The sequence below is a fragment of the Pundamilia nyererei genome, unplaced genomic scaffold (genome assembly GCF_000239375.1).
Source record: "Pundamilia nyererei isolate P.nyererei 1_Seehausen unplaced genomic scaffold, PunNye1.0 scaffold00180, whole genome shotgun sequence".
NCBI classification, from domain to species: domain Eukaryota; kingdom Metazoa; phylum Chordata; class Actinopteri; order Cichliformes; family Cichlidae; genus Pundamilia; species Pundamilia nyererei.
The window spans coordinates 201,739-221,756 of record NW_005187581.1 but is presented as its reverse complement, the minus strand read 5'-3'; the positions used below and the strand labels follow the sequence as shown (position 1 = coordinate 221,756).

Sequence of the window (20,018 nt, the reverse complement as noted above, 5' to 3'; positions counted from 1 at the left end):
TGTGTGTGTGTGTGTGTGTGTGTGTGTGTGTGTGTGTCTGTGTGTGTGTGTGTGTGTGTGTCTGTCTGTATGCCACTTGATTAATCTTATAAAATAGGACAAAGTTGCAAATTAAACAATGTGTAAAATTGGTTCAGATCTTACCAGCTACCGTAAAATTCCACTACATCAATTACCCAATAAATTATTCTTTAAAACTACAACATATGTAGAGGACACGGACCGTTTTCTCAATTAAGCGCTTTTTGTTTTATAATTAAGTACAGCAATAAGACTTACTTAATTTGATCAAGTACCATTGTGATTACAACCTTTATTTTTCTAGTTTCCTTGCTGGCATTAATATTTTTACTTAAAGATCTGAATACTTGTCGAATAATTTAAATCATAATTCAGAGATAAAAATACTGAACTTCAGGCAACCTATCAGTTTAATCAGTGCCGGCCCAAGTCAGTGGATTGCTCAGCTGTGGATCCAGCTTGCAAATCTTATATGGGGATCCCTATTTAGACTGCCACAGCCTGCGTACAGTTGCTGCTTCCCACTTGCATGCAAGCCGCTTTGCAACCCACCTTTGTCTCCAGCTCATCATTTTCATCCTCTTTCTGACTTTTATCATTTTCATCTGTGTTGTCAATGATGGTACTTAAAGAACATGTTTTTCTACCCATGTTGAGTACTCAGAGTTTTGTTAATAAAAGCCTCATTCAAACATTTATGTGGGTGAACGAGTCAAAGGAGTTTTAATATAGCACTCACATTAATTGGAGTGTGAGTACGAGTGTGGGGATGACTGGGGATTCAGTATCTTGTCCAAGTATTGAATACCAATCCTTTTTTATCAAACGTTGCCCCGACTGAACAAAGCTGTAATGTATAGTAGGTTGTTTTTGCGATTCTTGTAGAATAATTCTCCAAAAAACACCTGGAAACATCAGGCCCAGATAAGATTTAATTCATTTTTCAGTCCTCACCTTCCACCCGGCTGATTGTGACAACGGGGCTGCTGAGCTCTAAGCCCTCATCCCCGTTCGAATTAACGGCTCTAGCAGCACACTGGACCCTGGAGCCTGCTTGGAAGTAGACTGAATCCAATGTGATCATCTTGGAGGATGTAAAGAATGTGTCAAAGTCCACCTCCCTCATGGGACTGGTGATGCCATCAGGGCCAGCTGGGGCACTGATGAGCCAGCGGTAGCGGGTCAAGGTGTTGTTGATGTGCTCGCTGACACAGATAGAGCCCGTCCTGTCATAATCTGGGTATTTTGTATTGCAAGCCTGGAGGATGGATAAGGAATTTAGCAGGAGTGGGTGGGTAAGCAAGGACAGCAGAGAGATGGAGAAAGATACAGTACATGCCAGAGGAAAGAAGGAGACAGATAATACAAACGAGTAAGTGATGGTTGCCAAGGAAATCCAGATGTTTCAGTGGTTTATATTCTCACGTTTGTGGTCTTGGAAATATTTTTTTTATATTTAGAAAGCTACAAATATTGGATCGAGGGTTAAGGCTCAAATAGATTCTGTAGATTTCCTTTGTAAACCTGTTGACACTGAGCTTCCTGCTACAGCACTCAACACTTCAATTTCGACAAGACTTCTTCATTTTGCCTCTCCAGGGAACCTCCTACGCAGCTGACCACACTGCACGAAAATAAACACACACATGCACTCTCTCTGTCTCTCTCTCTCGCACACGCAAACACATACACAGTTCTAGCCACATTCAGCAGTCACCTGAGGAGCAAATGACTTAACACATCACGACAATCCATTTAAGTTTCTCACTGAACATGTTTTCAAGAGTGGCAGAGATTCTCCTGTGTATGAGAGCATGGCGACTGTGGCCTACCAAGCTGTGTAATGTTTATTTTAAGAACAGAATAGCTGATTCCTGGTGGACAGTTTGATCCTGAGGGAAAAAAATGCTACCTTCGTTACTGGAAAAAAACGTAATAAATGTAACTGTTTTCTGTTAAGCTGATCTCTCCCAGGTGTTTCTAGAAGGCATGTTGTCGTAGAGTGAGCAAGACTATTCCTCCAGGGCCACTTGTGTCCCTAAATACCATTTAAGCGTGACTCACTGTGACACAGATGAGTGGATAGCCGGCTGGTGGGTGGAGGCTGTCTTGTGTCCTGGCGACATCATCGTAATGGAGTAACGACGCCACATGAGGAAGGGAGGGAAAGGTGACATCAGCCATGCTGTTGATCTCCTCGATGTAAACGATCACTTTAGTCACCTGGTTCAGAAAAAGAGCTTTAAGGAGTACTGACACAGAGGTGTTTCTGAGTAACGAGTTATCAGTGAATGTGTTTAAGTTCTTGGACATTTCTCTCTTTAGACTTTGTTTCCCCTTTTATTTCTCTTTCTACTCCTTACTTCTCCTCACTTCTTCTGTCTTTTTTTTTTTTTAACATAATCTATTATTCATTGCAAAATGTTTTCATTGCCCTCTTGGTTGCAACTACAGTAAAGTGCTGCCGGTGTCTGGGCCAGGACACCCTTGTAAAAAAGATCCCTGATCTCACTGGGACTGACCTGGATAAATATGGGTCAAATCAGAAAAAAAAAAAGCTTTTAATCTTTTACGTTTTCATTAAGCTTTAAATTCCTGAGCTGTCAGTTTGGATTTTGTGTGATCGCTCTGTGGCGGTTAAGCACGCGCACACTTCTGACCTGAGTTTCAGCCACCATGTTTTCATCAGGCTTCAGATGGAGCGTAAACGCTTCCCTCATTTCTCGGACTCCGTCAAAAAGCACCTGCACCTCCACCACATTTTGCTTATTCCCTTGCTTGAACTCAAGGACTGGGCACACACAAATATAGAAGAACACAATCATCAGGGAAACAGTTTAAAATGTACACGATATAGCAAAAATAGATCGTTATTAGGAAAAGTGTACTGCACCGATCGATATCTTTTCCTGAGATAAAAGTAATCGACTTGCGAGGCCAGATTTCCACCTCTTTTTTGCCAAATTTACATTTTTACAGGAAATAAAAAGGCCTCGCAGATTAGCCCAATGCACATTTTATTGCTTCAGAAGAATATATCACTTAGCTAAAAAGCATTGCAGGTTTCTATTTGCATAGTGCCAAAGGTGGTCCATCTCCTTGCATGGTAAGTAATAGAGCTTTGCATTAGAAATGTGCTGCGGCGAGAAAATATTGTGCAATATGAGAAATTCACGGCTGTATGATTCAAAACTGCGGGGAAGTTTTAACGGTGGGTAGGCAGGTATAATTTGAATTGACTGAATGTATTCTATAAATATTTCAAGCCTTGATTAAGCTTAGAAAAGTTCACTTTGGGCTAAAAGCTGAACAGATAGAACAAAAGACCTCATCCTGCTGACATGAAGACTGCTGAAATTTTATTAAAAATTACATAACCTCCCACTGGACTATAGCAGAAATCACCTTTCTCCATTTGAGATAAAATTATAAATTAATGACCCTTGCCCAAATAAAACCCTATGCCCACTTTCATTAATTTAACATTCCTATAGGGACCCTTGTTTCACCTCTCTGACTGCCGCAAATGCATAATAGAAATCAATCAGGAGGATATGTGTAGGTCATTAAGTGCAGATTTGGTGTATCTCGTGATTACTAATGGTGCTGTAGAGGTTTGTATTTATTAGTGAGTTACTGAACGTTCTGCTTCACATGTTTCAACGCCACTAACGTGCTGAGAAAAGGGAATGAGGAGAGGAAGACAGCTTTTGGTCTTTAATAGCAGTTCAATAAAAGAACTGTGCACTGCATTGAAGCTCTTTTATGCATCTGGAGCTTTTAATCATATCACACCATAAGAGGATATATGTGGGATTTACCTTGAGATACAGGATAATAGTCTTCTCCTGAGACAGCTGACCCATCTTTAGTGTGAACGCGAACCACCGACACTTTTGATGTGTCACCCACTCGTACCACAGGGATCTTCACAGTGGCTACAGCGCTGGCTTCCTTTGGTTCATTAACACTGAACTTGGTGTCCAGAAAACGGATGATGGGTTCTAAGGTGGACAGAATTAAAATGTAACGCAAACTCATTGAAATGTATGCAACAACTTTTACAACATCAGTTCCAAGTAGATCAGAAAACTGTGTAAAATGTAAATAAAATACAGAATGCAATAATTTGCAGTAATTCATGCTTTATTCAGAGTAGAACATAAAAAACATATCAGATGTTTCGACTGTTTTACTATTACATGAAAAATATTGGCTTATTTTGAATTTGATGGCAACGTGTCTTCAAAAAGTTGAGACAGTGATAAAAAAAAAAGGCTGGAAAAGTAAGTAGTGCTAAAAAAGAAACAGCTGGAGGAACATTTTGCAACAGGTCAGAAACACGATACGAGAGTTTCTCCAAAGAACAGGTGGGCAGAGGTTCTTCAATGTGCAATCCCCCACCCCCCCCAAATAATAGTAGAACAATTTCAGAATATTGTTCATCAACATAAAATTGTGTAGATGTAAAATATATATCATCATCTACAGTGCATAATATCATCAAAAGATTCAGAGAATCTGGATGCAAGTAGTTCTCAGGCCTCCGAGTGGACGGCATTAAACACAGGCCCGATTCTGTCATGCAAATCACTGCATGGGCTCAGAAACACTTCCAGAAATCATCGTCTTTGAACACAGTTCATTGTGCCGTCCACAAATGATGGTTAAAGAACATTTAACCAGTTCAAAAAGGATTTTAAATAAAAAATGTATTTAAAATGTGGTAAATCATTGAAAGTGGTAAACCTCGTCCTCTGGAAGAGGAGAAATACCATCCAGCTTGTGTCAGCACTCAATTTAAAATCCTGCATCTATTGCACCGGCAGCTTGCACATTTAGAAAGACATCAGTGCTGAAAGTTATATACATTTATTTATAAGTCTTAGAGGAACATAAGCTTCCATCCAGACAATGTCTATTTCAGGGAATACGTTGCACATGTCTGCAGCTATTACTGTCTAACAGCATTTATAGTAGTATGGGTGTTGACCTGACCTGCCTGGAGTGCCGACCTTTCACCAACTAAAAAATTAGGTGTATCATGAAATTAAAAATAGGAAGAGCTGCTGAACAGCTAGAAGCCTATATCAGATAAGAATGGGACAACATTCCTCTCCTTAAAATCCAGCAGCCGGTTTCCTCAGTTCCCAGATGTTTATTAGATGTCTATTAAAAGAAGTTTAAACATTTGATATGCTTTCCATGCTCAGTTGTGAATAAAATAGGGGTTTTGAGATTTGCAAATCACTGTGTTGTGTTTTTACATATATTCTACAATATTCTACAAAAATTTGATTGTAATTACTACCTGGTCATCAACAATGATGATGTATTGGTGTACTTATTTTCTCTGCGAATTATATTCAAAGCCAGTGCTCTTCATCGGCTTCTATTTTTTAAAGCAGTTAATTTCTGACCTTTTTCAACCTCTGCCTTCTTTCTTCCACTTACTGTCTGCCGTATCCTTGATTTTCACAAGCGTCTCGTTTAGAGCTCCAACTGATGCGCCAAAATGTGAATTGCTCTTCGGGTTTCCTAAAACCAGCCGGAGCTCCTCTCCATCCTCATACAGCGTGTCATCAACCAGAGACAGAACACACGGCTTCTCCACCTCGCCTAGAATGTACAGCAAAACGTGTCACAAGATGTGACATGTCAAAGAAATTGAAATGGAAGAAAAAAGGCTTCTACTCTTCTTTTATCTGTAGAGGATATAAAATCTTATTTATACAATTATTCTTCCCTTTATTCAGTCCCTCAATGGTTTAAGGAAGCTGTTTGCATGCTGAGTATGTTTGAAAAAAAAAATTAAAGAGAACAAAAACAAGAAAAAAAGGGAACCGTTAAAGCAGTATTGGAGTATGTGGATTTCTTTCTTTTTACATTTCTGCAAAACCTGTTTATTCACCTGAAAAGGTGTCAGCTTTCAGAGCGCAGGGAACAAAAGAATTTAAGGAAAGCATGCATGATGTAACAGTGCAATTACTGAAGAACCTGGTAAGAAACTGATGACAGAGGCATCTGTGTTTGGCCGCTCATCAAAGTCTGAGGCGACCTGCGCAGAGGCCTGACGGGTGTAACAGCGGACAGAAGATTTATGTCTGATGTCACCACTGCGGTACACTGTTGCTGTGATCTGGCCGTCGCTCTCCTCTCCAGTGTACACCGACTCACGAAACTGGACCTTTGGCACTGTAGTCAAACAGGATAGTTCAGTCATTTCATAAGATTAACGCAGAGATAATTTCTCCCTTGCTGGAATTGGAATAAGCCGCAAATGAAAGACCAAATCAAATAACATAGCTGTCACATCAAGCTAACAGTGGTAATGATTGCAGTGGAACTATGAACACACAGTGACAAATTAATTATAACTTTGCGTTTACTAAAGCAGCCAAATTAAAATCTGAAGAAGTTTGACAAACTTTCTACGGCTTATTTCTATATTTCTATACACATATATTAACAAATATCATTAATTTTATTATATTATTATCAGTAATATAAAGAACAGAAAAAACAGGCTGGATAGTGATGCTCTAGCTCAATGCTAATATCATTTTCCTACAGTAATGTGTTCCCAGTGCATTTCCAACACTTTGACCGTGTGAGTTAATCACATTAAACATAAAGTTAAGATGCCTTTATGAATGTATTTATGAAAATTCTCAGCAATATAGAGTGACTCACGGTCAGACACTGAGTCATTTATGAAGACTGTAGCCTTTCCAGGTTCTCCCAGGATGCCATTCACTGGCATGCGTAAGACCAGCTCAAAGCTCTCAATCCCCTCCAGCTCTGGCTGTCCCAGGTCATCCAGGATGATTACCCTGAACGTCTGCGTGCTGACGCCTGGAGCAAAGTCAAGGTTGTGACTGATGCCCACATAGTCAATACCGGCTGTAAATAAAATATATAGACAAACAGAATGCAGGTAAATGACAAATAATGCTATTGGTCAATTCAATTATTCTTATCTGTCAGAAGCAATACTTTAACTGTATGGGAGCTCACCTTCTGCAGAAATGAGCTCTGCCTTGCGAGAGCTGACAGTAACGGCTGCAGCTTTGGACAAATCCGTTCCCGTCCTCCACACTTTGATCTCCACATACCCATCGCTCTCATCCACATGATACTCTACCTCCCCAAAGTAAAACACAGGAACTGGGGAGAAAAGACAATAAATAAATAAATGGCTGTAATTAATGCTTCTTGATTCCAGACTACAGCTTCATAATATCCGTTTAGTTTCAATGATTTCTGTCTTTAACCTCCTAGGACCTGGCGTCCACATATGTGGATATCACATTTTGGGTTATTTAGACTAAAATAAATTATTAAAAAAAAATTTGCTCTACATGGGCCTGATATCCACTTACGAGGACATTATACTGCTACTGTTCTATAAAATTTTAAACAAATATCCTCATATGTGGCTCTGATTGTTCTTAAAAACAAAAATAAGGTAAAGAAAAAATCTGGTAATTCTTTGTTTTTACATTCATTTGGCCCCAATATGCCCAAATATCAAAGAGAAATTAAAAATGCATGCCGTGGAAGAGTTTGGATCTTAGGAGGTTAAATGTATTAGTTGACTCATTATTTTCTTTAAATATTAACACTCTGAGATATTCAGTATTTGGGGACTTTTAAGGTCAGCACACATTTTTTCTTCATACTTTAACTTGACAGCTGACGTAGCATATATGAGCTAAATCAGCAGTGGTACTAATCTATAGATCTGTATAGATCTCCAGCAGCCACTTGCAGCCTGGCATGATTCATTTGTATAGCCAGTAGCTGGACAGAACGGTCAAAAAGCGGCAGGCCATTAGTCTGAAGCTAAACTGCAGGGGAGTGTGACCTTTCAACATCTATCGGCCTTAAATCCACACATTTCTTTATTTTAATTGTTTCTCCTGACAGAGTAATTAAGTACTTTTAACAAATATGGATGCTGTTAACACTGAAACAAAGCCTGTGTGTGTATGTGTGAGTCTGTTTCCCTGACTGTAAAGTAGTGAGATGGAGAGACAAAGAGAATGCGGCCCCCCAGACTGCTCAAAGGCTTGTTTGAACTAGGATTGTTTCCTGAGGCAGCAAAGTGGAGGCAGTCCAGTGTGTATTTGACAGTTTCATCTCTCACAAGCCGCCCCCCACCCCTTTCCCTCGCACCCGCGTTGAGTCATAAAAAGTGACAGAATAAAAGTTCTTCTGTCTCCATTTTAAACTGGCCTGTTTCTTATATTCCGGCATATAATCCAAAAATAGCACGTGTGTTATTGTGTTTTCGTGTCTCGATCAAATACTTAACAAGCCAGAGATTTTTTTTTTATTCTGAATATTACTCTACTGATATATGAACTTTCATATTTTATTTATATACTTTAACTAGGCCACATAACAAAAGCTAAGTGGAGTACTTAACAAAGGGACCGAGAAAAAAAAAATCTGCAGTTGCATGTTGACTGCCAGCTTCACATAACAAGTGACAGCTCAGGGTAATAATATCCAGCGAGTATTGCACATCAAGTGCAGCCTGTGCCCTCTCTCGCCCCATCCAAAGACTTCTTTCCTCAATGCATCTGTCTTTCTCATTTACCTTTTCTTCCTACACACTCACTGTTATCTAACAGATGCATCACTGCAAACAGAATGTGTGTATTTGCACAAAGGCATCGTAAAAGCAAAGTAACAGACTGCGTAGGTAGGAAAAACACATGGATAAAAACGTCTGACCGTAAACACTGATAAATAAGGAGCTTGTGAGAGTGTGGACGTGTAGCTTATCTTTAAACACTAAATGCAAGCAATCTGGCTCCAGTTCCTTCTGTGCTCAGCGAGGACACTTCTGCTAAGATGCTAATAAACATGTCTGTATTCACACATGTCTTGACTGCGCTCCCCTCTGCGTGACACCACAAGAGGGAGGTGAGTGATGACTGATGAATGAGAAATGAATTCTCTCTCCCCTCGGGGACAACGCCTGTGGTTTAGCACTCTGAAGTGTGTGGGGAAGGTGTAAAGCCAAATTATGATAATTACCAGTGTGTGGGTGTCTGTAGCCATTTGTGTGTCACTGCACCTTTAAATGCAGTTTATAGTACATTCTCAGCTGTCCTGTAAAGAATGGGCCCTTTTTTGCAGGAGGCTCGCTAATACAAACTGTCTGTATGCAGTATTTCACTTGGTATGGAGGCTTTTAGGTAATAAACGTCATATCGAATCGTGGAATGATTAAGAAGGTAGGTCATATCTAACTATAATAAACAAACCTTTGTCTTTTTGTTGGCATTTAGCTTTTATTAGCTAGAATAGTGGAAAGGGCTGAAAACAGGGTGTTGTGACACACAGGGAACAGGCTGGCTCACATTTGAACCCATGCCCCTTCAGCAGCCTTCACCTACTCCTCCAGGTTTTCTACAGTGGCACCTGTGAAATCTGTTGGTTTTTGGGGTTTTTTGTTCTTTTTTCTCCTCCTAGACCATCAAAACTTGGACCAAACCCCATCACACAAAGACTGCTCGAAGAAATTAAAGGAACATTTATTAATCAGAATATAGCATCAAGTCAATTAAACTTTTGGGATATTGATTAAAACAGTGCTGTAAGCTAAACAGCAGAGGAGGCTAATCAGCTTTAGCAGCTGTACTAGAGGGGCAACAATGAGACAACCCCCAAAACAGGAGTGGTTTTACAGGTGGAAGTCACTGTTACAGGTAGTCCAATTCATCCAGGATGGCACATCAATAGGTGCTGTTGCCAGATGGCCATGGAGGAGAGTCCAGTGGATGAACAGTTATTGTGGGATAGCTGGACAGAGCAATAGAAGGTTGTTAACCCAACAGCAGGACCAGTATCTGCTCCTTTGTGCATGTTGGCACATTTCAGTAAACATGCAAACTGAATTTCAGTGGTCATATTTCATATAAAAAAATTAAGAAATAATGGGTAGTTGAAGACTTATACTGTAGAAAAATAGTATTGCTGATAGCAGCACAAACAAAAACTCTCCTGTTCTAAGTTCACCTTCTGAAATGCAAAGTAACCCGACTGTTTCACCTCAGTCAGGGCGTACAAAATAGCCAGAGGTATTCTGCAGCTTTGGTGTGACCAACACTCAGGCTGCCCTAATATTGAAATGAAGGCCTGGGTTTCCAAGAGATACTCAGAGCTAATCTACAATTCTACAAACTCAGCTGTGGCCATATGCACCCATCCGAAAAGTCTGCACGTTCGTCTCTCCTTGGCAGGGTACAAGGAGATGACAACACTCACTTTGAGTCAAAATGTGCATCCATGCAGAGCGCAACACTCAGGGCGACAGGTACTGTAGAGTTTAATCTGATAAAGTACTAAATCAAGCAGATATCTCTGGGACTTTCTTTCTCAGATGAAGTGAGAAAACCCTGTGTGTGTGTGTGTGTGTGTGTGTGTGTGTGTGTGTGTGTGTGTGTGTGTGTGAGAGAGGTATAGTGGATAAATAGATGGAAGGAGAGCAGCCAGGTGAACTTGACTCTAACCTGAGGGAAGGAAAAATGGGGCTAGAGAGAGGACTACCAGTCACACTTAAGTGTTCTTTAAGTGCTTTTCTCACCATTTACCTTACCTTACCTTCACACATAAACATCCATGCAGATGCAAGGAACCATGTGACACAAGTAAACACATGCTGCATAACTCTTGTTTCACTATTTTCCTGGCCAATTGGAGGTTGCACTAAAGAAAATGAGGCTGCAGTTTGACTGCCTGGGTGCAGGTATTAGAACACTGTCAGACAGCGTATTATCCTCTGGGAGGCTAAAAATGACACATAATCTCTCACTGGAGTTGGGCTCTCACAAACACATTTCCATTCCTTTGAACTCAGCACCAAGTCTGAAGTCTTCTGACAATTTACTAACAATCAGACCATGTGTCATGTTTCTTGTTAACTAGCCCCCAGATGCCTCCCCGCACATATGCACAGTCAGTCAATTTGGCACAATTGTTTGTATCCCTAAATGAGTTCTCAGTTGTAAGTCGTCATTGTTTTATTTATCCCAGGCTACCGTTTGGCAGTAGCATGATGAGGCCTCTGTGACACAAACAGTTCATGACAAAATGAAAGACTAAAAGGAAAGCAAGATTATAAAATGTCTGTGAAATAAGACTTCATTTTTCTACATTTTAATCTTAAACCCAATAAAGAGCCTTGCCACAAATTACAGAAAATGAGTAAGGATGTGTTCTCAGCTTGATTATATATCTTACAATTTTTTGATTTGACTTTTTCCTTTGTCCTAAAATGTTGGCTCTTACTCTGCTGCTTTAAATCTGCCAGCCTGTATTTGTCCAGATAGATGACAAATGGGTGTCTGAACAGCAAGCGTGTAAGCTGAGAACCACGTTGTGCATAAAGGGAATGAAGACTGTCTTTATGGCCTTTGTTACATCACTGGTATTTGACCCAAATTCATTATAGACATTACAGCCTTATCTCCAAAAGAGATACAAAAATTTTGACTTTTACCGACTTTCACTTTTTAATCGATTTGGTGGCATTTAGCAAAAAAATCCAGAGCACAGACATCATTCTGTCACTGTGAAGTCTCTAAAGTAAATCAATGCAGAATAGTGAGATGGTGGAGAACGCATACAGATTGCAATAGGTATTTCCCAGCAGGCATGTCAGTCCCCAGATAAATCATCTACACATTTCTCTTGCTTTTGGAATATTTAATCTACTTTGGTCCATGCGATGCTGTAACTGGATGAAAGCAGACAAGGGACACGTGTGATAATGCAGTCCCACCGGACTTGTGCTCGCTTCTCGACTGTAATTAAAAATTGTCAGAATAGCAGTGTGACAGGAGTTTGATTCCATCTGTCTGCTGTGAGTGCAGGGTCTATTTCAGCACTCTAATCCTGCATGCCTTAACACCCGCTAAGTCTGTGAAACAAGCATAATTAAGAGAAATTCTGTGATATGAGGGCTCTGGAGAAAATTCAAAACAACAGAAATTCATGCACTTGTTTGAAAGAGTGCATATAAGCACGTGTGAAGCCAAGCTGAAATAAATCAAATCTTCTAAATCTCTGGAGCGAGACAAGAACCTTTTGCAAAGTTCACCACAGCCGCTGTGATTCAGGTTACGGTACATCACATCTGGCAGCAAAATGGTTTGACCACAAATAGATTTTGAAGTTTTCTCTATGAAGCTCTTAGAACTTCTAGAAATGATCACCTGAAAAAGATAAAGTTAGAAAGCTATTATTAGAATGCATTACCATCATCCGTATCTTCCAAGATGTTAACTTTGGTGGTGGGGTAGTGCATTCCCAGACGTCCTCCCACAGGCAGTGACAGAGTAACGTTGAAGCTCTCTTCTCCCTCGTACAGGGAGTCGTCTATGATCACCACGCGGCACAGCTTCTCCCTGTCGCCTTTGTTGAAGCGAAGGAGGCTGCTGTGTTCCTCAGGGCGGGAGATGTAGTCCGAGTAAGAGAGGACAGTGGTGGGAATGGTTCCTGAGGCCGAACCTTTAGAAAGACCAGCAACAAGAATGGTGAGTACGATGCACAAAAGCATAAAAAGAAAAAAATATGATTGAAAAGACCTAATGAAAAGACCATAAATGGTATCCTCTGTACAAAGAAGATGTGTTATTGATACAAATCTTTTAATACAGTGTTCAAAAAAAAATTAAAGGAACAGTTTGAAAACGCAACAGATCTCTGTGGGAAAAAATCATGCTAAATAATAATATGGATATGGACTGGGTAATGTGTAAGAAATGAATGGATTGTCTAACGGAAATGAAATTTATTAACCTACAGAGGATTCAATCAAAGTGAAAAAATCATGCAACAGGCTTTTCCATTTTGCTGAAATTCCATTGCAGCAACTTAAGATACTCCGTAGTTTGTATGGCCCCCACGTTCTTGTATGCTTGACTGACAATGTCGGTGAATGCTCCTAATTAGATGACTCCAGGTGTCCTGGAGGGTCTCATCCCAGATCTGGACCAAGGCATCCTGGACAGTCTGAGGTGCAACATAACAGCATCACAAGGACTTAAAATGATGTCCTAGAGGTGTTTTACTGGATTTATGTCAGCTGAGGGTGGGGGCCACTCACTGCACCAGCGTAGGGTCTAACAATGGTTTCACGGTTTGTTCGTCTCTCCATTCGTGAACGATGTTACAAGCAGCATAATGTTCTCTGCGTCTTCTCCAGAGCCTTTCACATCTGTCACATGTGCTTAGGGTGAACCTGCCCTCATCTATGAAAACCACAGGATGTCAGTGGTGGTCCTACCGATTTTGGGGTTCTTTGGCAAATACCAATCACCTTCAAGGTGTCAGGCAGCGAGCACAGGGCCCACTAAAAGATGTCGAGCCTTCAGGCCATCCTCATGAAGTCTATTTCTGATGAGAGACATTCACAGCAGTGGCCTGCTGGAGGTCATTAGTGTGACCTAACGGGAACAGGATGGCAGTGCTCTTCCTGTTTGTCCTTGTACAGAGGAGCAGATACTGGTCCTGCTGATGGGTTAAGGACCTTCTACAACCGTGTCCAGCTCTCCTATAGTAACTGCTTGTCTCCTGTAATCTCCTCCATGCTCTTGAGCCTGTGCAAACCTTCTGATAAACCCTCACCCTGGATGAGTTGGACACTGCACCTACTGTTCATGTCATTAACACCAAAGTAGCTGAAACTAATTAACAACTGTCTGTGCTACTTAACTGACCAGATGATATTCTCTGATTAAAAATAGTTCCTTTAAGTTTTTTGAGGTGTGTATAAGAACTTGGATTAAGAGCATAAAAATAAATATGAAAATAATGAAATGAAGAAAATATGAATATGTTGTGTATCTCAGTGCTACAAATCTGTATTTGAATTTCATAAGATTCAGATTTTCAGCTTAGCTAAACATTGACTTTTAATTGCAGCAAGTCCATTAGGTCTGTCGGTGTATGGCAAGGAGCACAGAAGTAAATTTCCATCAAGTTCTGGCAAATTTGTTAGAAATCTTTCGTTTTTCATTAACCGTGAAAAGCAAAAAAATAGTATGGCTGAATTATTAAAGGGGAAGCGGATGTTGTGGAGCATGTAAGGAATCAAGAATTCTTGCAAAACTTAACAGCTAAGTGTGATCCTGCTGTGCTTAGGCTGCTAACATGTGATTTGTGAAAATGCAAATGGCGTGTAAACAGCTTCTTTTCCAGAGAGCTGACTTGACTTTAAACAGATTTAACGGGTACTGTCAAACTGCATAGGTGAGGAAAAAAGCTGCACCCGACACTCCACCTACACATCAATATAACAAAGACATCGCCTGTCATCCAGACGCATATATCACAAGACTGAAACATGCCTCACTTTTTAGGTTTTAACAATTACATGATCTATTTGTTTTGTAATTTGAAGTAAGGACAGCTGAGACTTCATTATACAGGTGAATATAACGTATGTAAATCAGACCCAGCTTTTTATACCGTTAACCAAGTGGTGCGATCACTGTCTGCAAATATGGCAGGATTGCAGCGTATACAGGGGGGGAAATGGGTTAGATGAGGTGAAAAAAGGCCAGCCTGTACCCTGCTGTGTGTAGCAGACCACCATGAGCTCCTCGCTGATGTCTCCACTGCGGTGCACTGGGATGAAAAGCTCTCCAACATCTTCCTCTACTGAGCGGATCTGTTCAGGGAAAAATACAGTCGACTCTGTTTGGAAGGGGAAAAGAGAAAACGAGACAGTGAGAGAGAGTGAGAGTCAGGGGAAAAAAGAAAAGGGTAATGATATGTATAACAATCTGCAAAAATCCACAGTGCATTAGGCCATCAAGGACTAATACAGGCTTTTGTTCTGGTTCTGCATTAGCGAGCTGCAGCTGACATTTTCCTTTCATTTTTTTTTTTATTCCATTGAAGTGGTGGTCCTGCAGTGTGCTTATTCATATTCGAGAATAACTCTCCATCGGTCTTTTGGTTTGGTGTAACCAGACGGGCTCTTCAAAGAGACCGCTTTGGAAGTTTTTCTTCTTGTCTCACGTATCGCGGACAATTACACAGGCAAGAATCTGAATTTATACCACAGAGTCAATCAGCTGGGAGTTTCACCCATCTACAGCTCCATACTCAGAGGGGTCAATCATCTCTCTCATATTTTCTTCCCCGCCTTTCTCTCCGTCTCTGACTGGAGTTTGTGATTGAGGGAGAAACTTTGAGCTAGTGAAAGCATCATCTATCAAAGCACAGAACTTACTGGCATTATAGAAACAATAAATTTTGGAGGCTATTTTCCACAGACGCACTGGGACCAATAAAAATGCTAACAGAGTGGCCGAAGCTTCAGCTCGTCCCAGTTCTTCGCGTGCCTTTGTTTCGTGCGCTCTCTGAAAGAATCGATGACTGAATGATGGGAGGTGAAAAACACTGATGAAAACTTCAATTAAAAAGGCGAGGACTGGCGCGTGAAACAGATTTATATCTGACTCAATGCCCGGCGTAAAGAGAGATCAGCAACCTGAGCTGGCTGTTTGGGATGAAGTCATCAACATAAGACAATCTTACACACAGCGGGGGGAGGAGGTCGAACATTTCTTTTCTCTTACGATAAGTCGCTAAATTGTTCTCACAGTCTTCTTCCACCTCTCCGACTTTTTTTCATTCTGTTCCTGTCCACAATCTGTCACTCCCCGGGGACTCATACAAGGAGACTGAGGTCCACCGCTTACCTATTCCACACACACGAGTAACGTTACAACCTGATTTTCTTCCCTCTTTCCACACACGTACTGTACACTTAGTCTCCTCCTCGCACTCTTCTATTGCCTTTAAATCCACCTACGGTTTGGAAAAGCACATTTTCAGCCAAGTGGGTCAAGTTCACCTCCTGGAGGAAAACCCACAGTCTTTTTTAAATCATTCATGGGGATTGGAACATAAACACAGGCTTTTATGCCGGGTGTTAAAACAGCGAATACTTGCACCTGATTTTGCTATTGTTTCACCAAATAAAATAAAAACTGTTTTTGTTTTCTTTTACTCCAGCTTTTCTTTTCTTCCTATGCCTTGAACCTCTCCATTATTGATAATTTCATAAATATTCTATGGATGCTGGGATATTTTCCTTGTTGCTGCTGTTTGACTGCGTTGTGATAAATGTGCACTTTACTCATTACCACCTTGCAATGCTGGTCATGGACAAAATGGAGATGCACATGTATAACAAATGAGCCCCTAAAAACCTGCAGTTAATAGCACAATATAAGCAAAACACAATCCAGCATAAGAAGATGTAGCTCCTTGCTTGAAAGCTCTGTGTTTACGACTAGAGACAAGTGTCCATGATGACACACAAAAACACAAGTGCGTTCTTGTTTGTTTAGCAGAATGACACTGGTGCAAACGCAGTAAAAGTTGTCCTGATGTATTGTGTTCTTAATGAGAACACAAGAACTACACGACCACCTGTAGCAATGTGGCTGCTGCTTAGAGTATGCAGTCCAACAACAGGCGTTTCCCTTCATCTTTAGTCATCATTGCGTATGCATTACATATATAAAGAATAAAATCGTAGCAATCACATGGGCAGACAGCAGGTAAAAAGTAGAAGCACACTCACACATCTCTATAAAGTATGTGTTCTTGCTTAAAACACCAGAGAAAAACTCCAAGCATCGACACAGACAAGTGCAGTTTGTTCGCAAACTCCACTCCTTAATTTTGGAGCACTTTTACTTAACGATCCTCTCTCCTCCTCTAAAGCTGATATTAGCCAAGCTGACATGTTCTCCGGGGAGTGACTCTCTGGGATAACCAGACGACTAGACAAAGCCCGTTTTCATCATTAGAGAAAGAAGCTGAAGTACAGCTAACACCACAGGCATAGCTAAAGCTTCACTAACCCATTAAAGTACAGAGTGGCACATCTCTGCCACATTAGACAGTCCCCTGAGAAGACGGAAAACAAACCAGCCCCTGCTCTCCACACACTTCGTAATTAACCCACTGGGGAGGATAGATTGAGGAGGGAAAATGTGGCATGGGGAGTGATACTGAGAAACAAAGGACAAGAAAACAAATGAGAGAGGGGTGAGAGCAACTGCGGTATGTCACTATAATGGACGCTTCAGCGTTTCCATCTTTGGTGCTCAACTGTAATTACTTGGAAGTTGCACTGAGGAGGGGGGTAATGCATGCAAAAAAAATGAAAGTAAAAGCAGAAGAAGAGTAAATCTCGTCTGGATGGAGCAGAGGAGTCAGTTTGTCGCACCACTCAATATTCCATTAACATTTCAATTTGCAGGAAAAGACACAAAGAACTATGAGAGTGAAAATGGCAGATTATAACCTATTTAAGAAAGAAAGCGAAAGACATTGTGTGTGCGTAGATGTGTGTGTGTGAGTGTGTCAGGGTGTGATTATTCTTCTTTTTTTATGCCTTATTGGATTTTAAGAAGCACAGATTGTGCTCAGTATTTCCATTGGGTATAAAAAACACTACTACCATTAAGAGATGAGTATTATCCTTATAGTTATTTTTCACTGGCTATCATGACAAATATGTATTTCTGCTCCTTTCCTCAGGGCAGACCTGACAAGGCCTTATATTAGAAAATACTTATATTGACAGTTCTTGATTCTGCGTGTCAGGCATATGTATTTTTCAGCCTTCTGTAAAGAAATACTTGAGTGGCAGAGGAGAATTTTTGTGCTATGCTTTATGCATTGCAGAAACTTCGGTGAATATTCAGCCTTATTCTTCGATCTGGGTTAACAAAGGAATTATTTCCACTATGCACAGTGGTTTTAATTGATTTTAATTTGTAATGCTGGGTACATCCTTCTGAATAAAATAACATTTTAGTTAACCAGTAATGACAAACAATGTTGTCTCAGTTCTTTCTACTGCAGCTCAATGTATAGAAGTAAATAAATCATTTTCAGCTTTCATGTTGTGTTGTCTGTTGAGAAAACAAAGGACACACATCAGATTAGCAGGAAGAGCAAATTGGATCTAGAATGAAATACTGTCATGACCCTGTGCCTTCTCGGCTGACTCTGTATGGCTACAAGTGTTTTTGTTGTGCTGCATCTCCCTCTCTCCCCTTCCGCGCACTGCGCTCTACCGGGGCGGAGTCATGACGGCTCCAGCCCCTGGCTCGGACACCTGCACACAATCCTCTCACTCACTTCTTAAGGCGGCTGCTGAGAGTGCTTCCTTGCTGGATTATTGTGTAACACTCGTCAGTGTCATCACCTATCTGAGCCCTTTTCCGAGTTTCTGTCGTGCCACTACTTACTGCTGCTGTAGCCATTTTGCCAGACGTCCTTGGTGCCATTTCATGTAGTTTTAACCTTTATAGTAATGTGCAAAATTCTTGCGCTACCCCTTTTCATTAAGAGTGCCGTCTTGACAACCACCCTCACACTGAGCCCATTTCTGATGAGGCTCAGTCAGCAATATATTTTTTCCCTATTTCTTAAAAAGATGACTTTCAGATACTGTAGACCTGCACTAGGCTTGCCACTTGTTGTTTTGTCTTCCACATGTCTAGTTTACTCTGATTTTTTGAAGGACACACTGTACAACATGTCAAGATTTCACGTTTTGGGCTAATAGTTCTTTGGGAATCACCTTGTTGAGGAGAAAACATTTTCTGCCTGTCAAGCTCTGTTATTGTTGGCAGATGGGAACAAATTATGTTTTACGACCGCTTGCCAGTAAAGTGCCTAAGGATATAATTTAAAATAGTTTCTTAATTAATTGCATATCATGTGTAAACATAAAAGTGATTAATCCCACGCGTTGAGTTCATTTTTATGATTCATAAGTTCATGTTAAGTGGCTTAACAAACAAATATAAAAACATACCTGGGAAAATGGTCAGGTAAAAATCGGAGCTCTTTGGAAGCCAAAAAATGAAAGAAAAAATGAAGACACAAGGGGCTACTACTACTGGCTAGATAGTTTAGCACAGTAATATAATTTATCACATGCCTGTATATGTAGGGAAGACTTAACTAAATGAAAGGTATCATGTGCATTATTGTTTGACCAATAAAACAGAACATAAAGTTGCTGATCAGGCTGCAGGGAGGTAAATATGTACATACATTTTCAAACCAGCAGCACAAATCAACACATTTCAAAGGTGGGCACCAAAGTGTGCTCAAGCAGTTGTAACGAACTGTCACAAATGTGACAAATGGCAAAAATGATGATGCTGTAGTGAAGGAGGCCTTTGACTTTTAGGATATTAAGCACTTAGTATTGTTAGATTAAAGTATAGATTTTTCAGTTCTGGTCAAAAATGTGTTTTGCAAAGTCAACATGTGATTCTAATTAGTCCCTCATTTAATGCTTTGGCCAAATTTGGCAATATCCTTAATTACAGCTCTTAGAACATTAATAAAAGCTGCAACAATTTACTTTGTAAAACCATATCCTGTTATTTGTTCATGATTTGTTCTTTTCCATTTCACAGTCAGGAGCTAGCTTACCTGAAGTAACTCTGGCCATTATCATGCTTTTCCTGGTAATGTCACTAAGTTCATCTGCCTACTTCTCACACATCCAACACGCTTTTCTCTTTTTTTCTAGTACACTAGAGGCCATGTGCTCTTCTTATGAGATAATCCTCCACCTGCATCATTTGTGAATAGTTAATATTTGGCCTCCTCTGGACATTAGTTCATTAGAATTCATAGGAATTACCTTAAGGTTGGAAGCATTAAAGGGGCCTTGTTGTAACATCTTGAAACAGTGTGAGCAAGGATAATATATGTGCAATATTACATCATAATTCAGTAGGTGATTCTATAATGTGTCTGCAAATTATCAAGTCACTAAAGCTCTCAGAAAAATCGAGTTATGAGAGCAATAACTGCCTTACTTAAGTAAATGTATTTTACCACTCATCACCGCTGATAATTGTCACATAAAACATGTGTGTGTGTGTGTGTGTGTGTGTGTGTGTGTGTGTGTGTGTGTGTGTGTG

At 40.4% G+C, this 20,018-nt stretch overlaps 1 protein-coding gene across 2 annotated transcripts in view; it reads right to left on the bottom strand.

Moving 5' to 3' along the window:
- The window catches only part of frem2a (FRAS1 related extracellular matrix 2a), a 67,950-nt gene that overhangs the window by 8,532 nt on the left and 39,400 nt on the right, over positions 1-20,018 (bottom strand). Inside the window, exons 5-14 of one of the 2 annotated variants that reach the window (XM_005746569.1) lie at positions 14,611-14,736; positions 12,295-12,546; positions 7,039-7,188; positions 6,715-6,924; positions 6,019-6,216; positions 5,476-5,640; positions 3,843-4,025; positions 2,682-2,812; positions 2,086-2,244; positions 976-1,279 (exon numbers count right to left, since the gene is read on the bottom strand). In XM_005746569.1, the coding sequence (XP_005746626.1) occupies positions 976-1,279; positions 2,086-2,244; positions 2,682-2,812; positions 3,843-4,025; positions 5,476-5,640; positions 6,019-6,216; positions 6,715-6,924; positions 7,039-7,188; positions 12,295-12,546; positions 14,611-14,736 (1,878 nt within the window). The remainder of the gene's footprint in view (positions 1-975; positions 1,280-2,085; positions 2,245-2,681; positions 2,813-3,842; positions 4,026-5,475; positions 5,641-6,018; positions 6,217-6,714; positions 6,925-7,038; positions 7,189-12,294; positions 12,547-14,610; positions 14,737-20,018) is intronic. The other variant, XM_005746571.1, reaches the window with a different exon arrangement.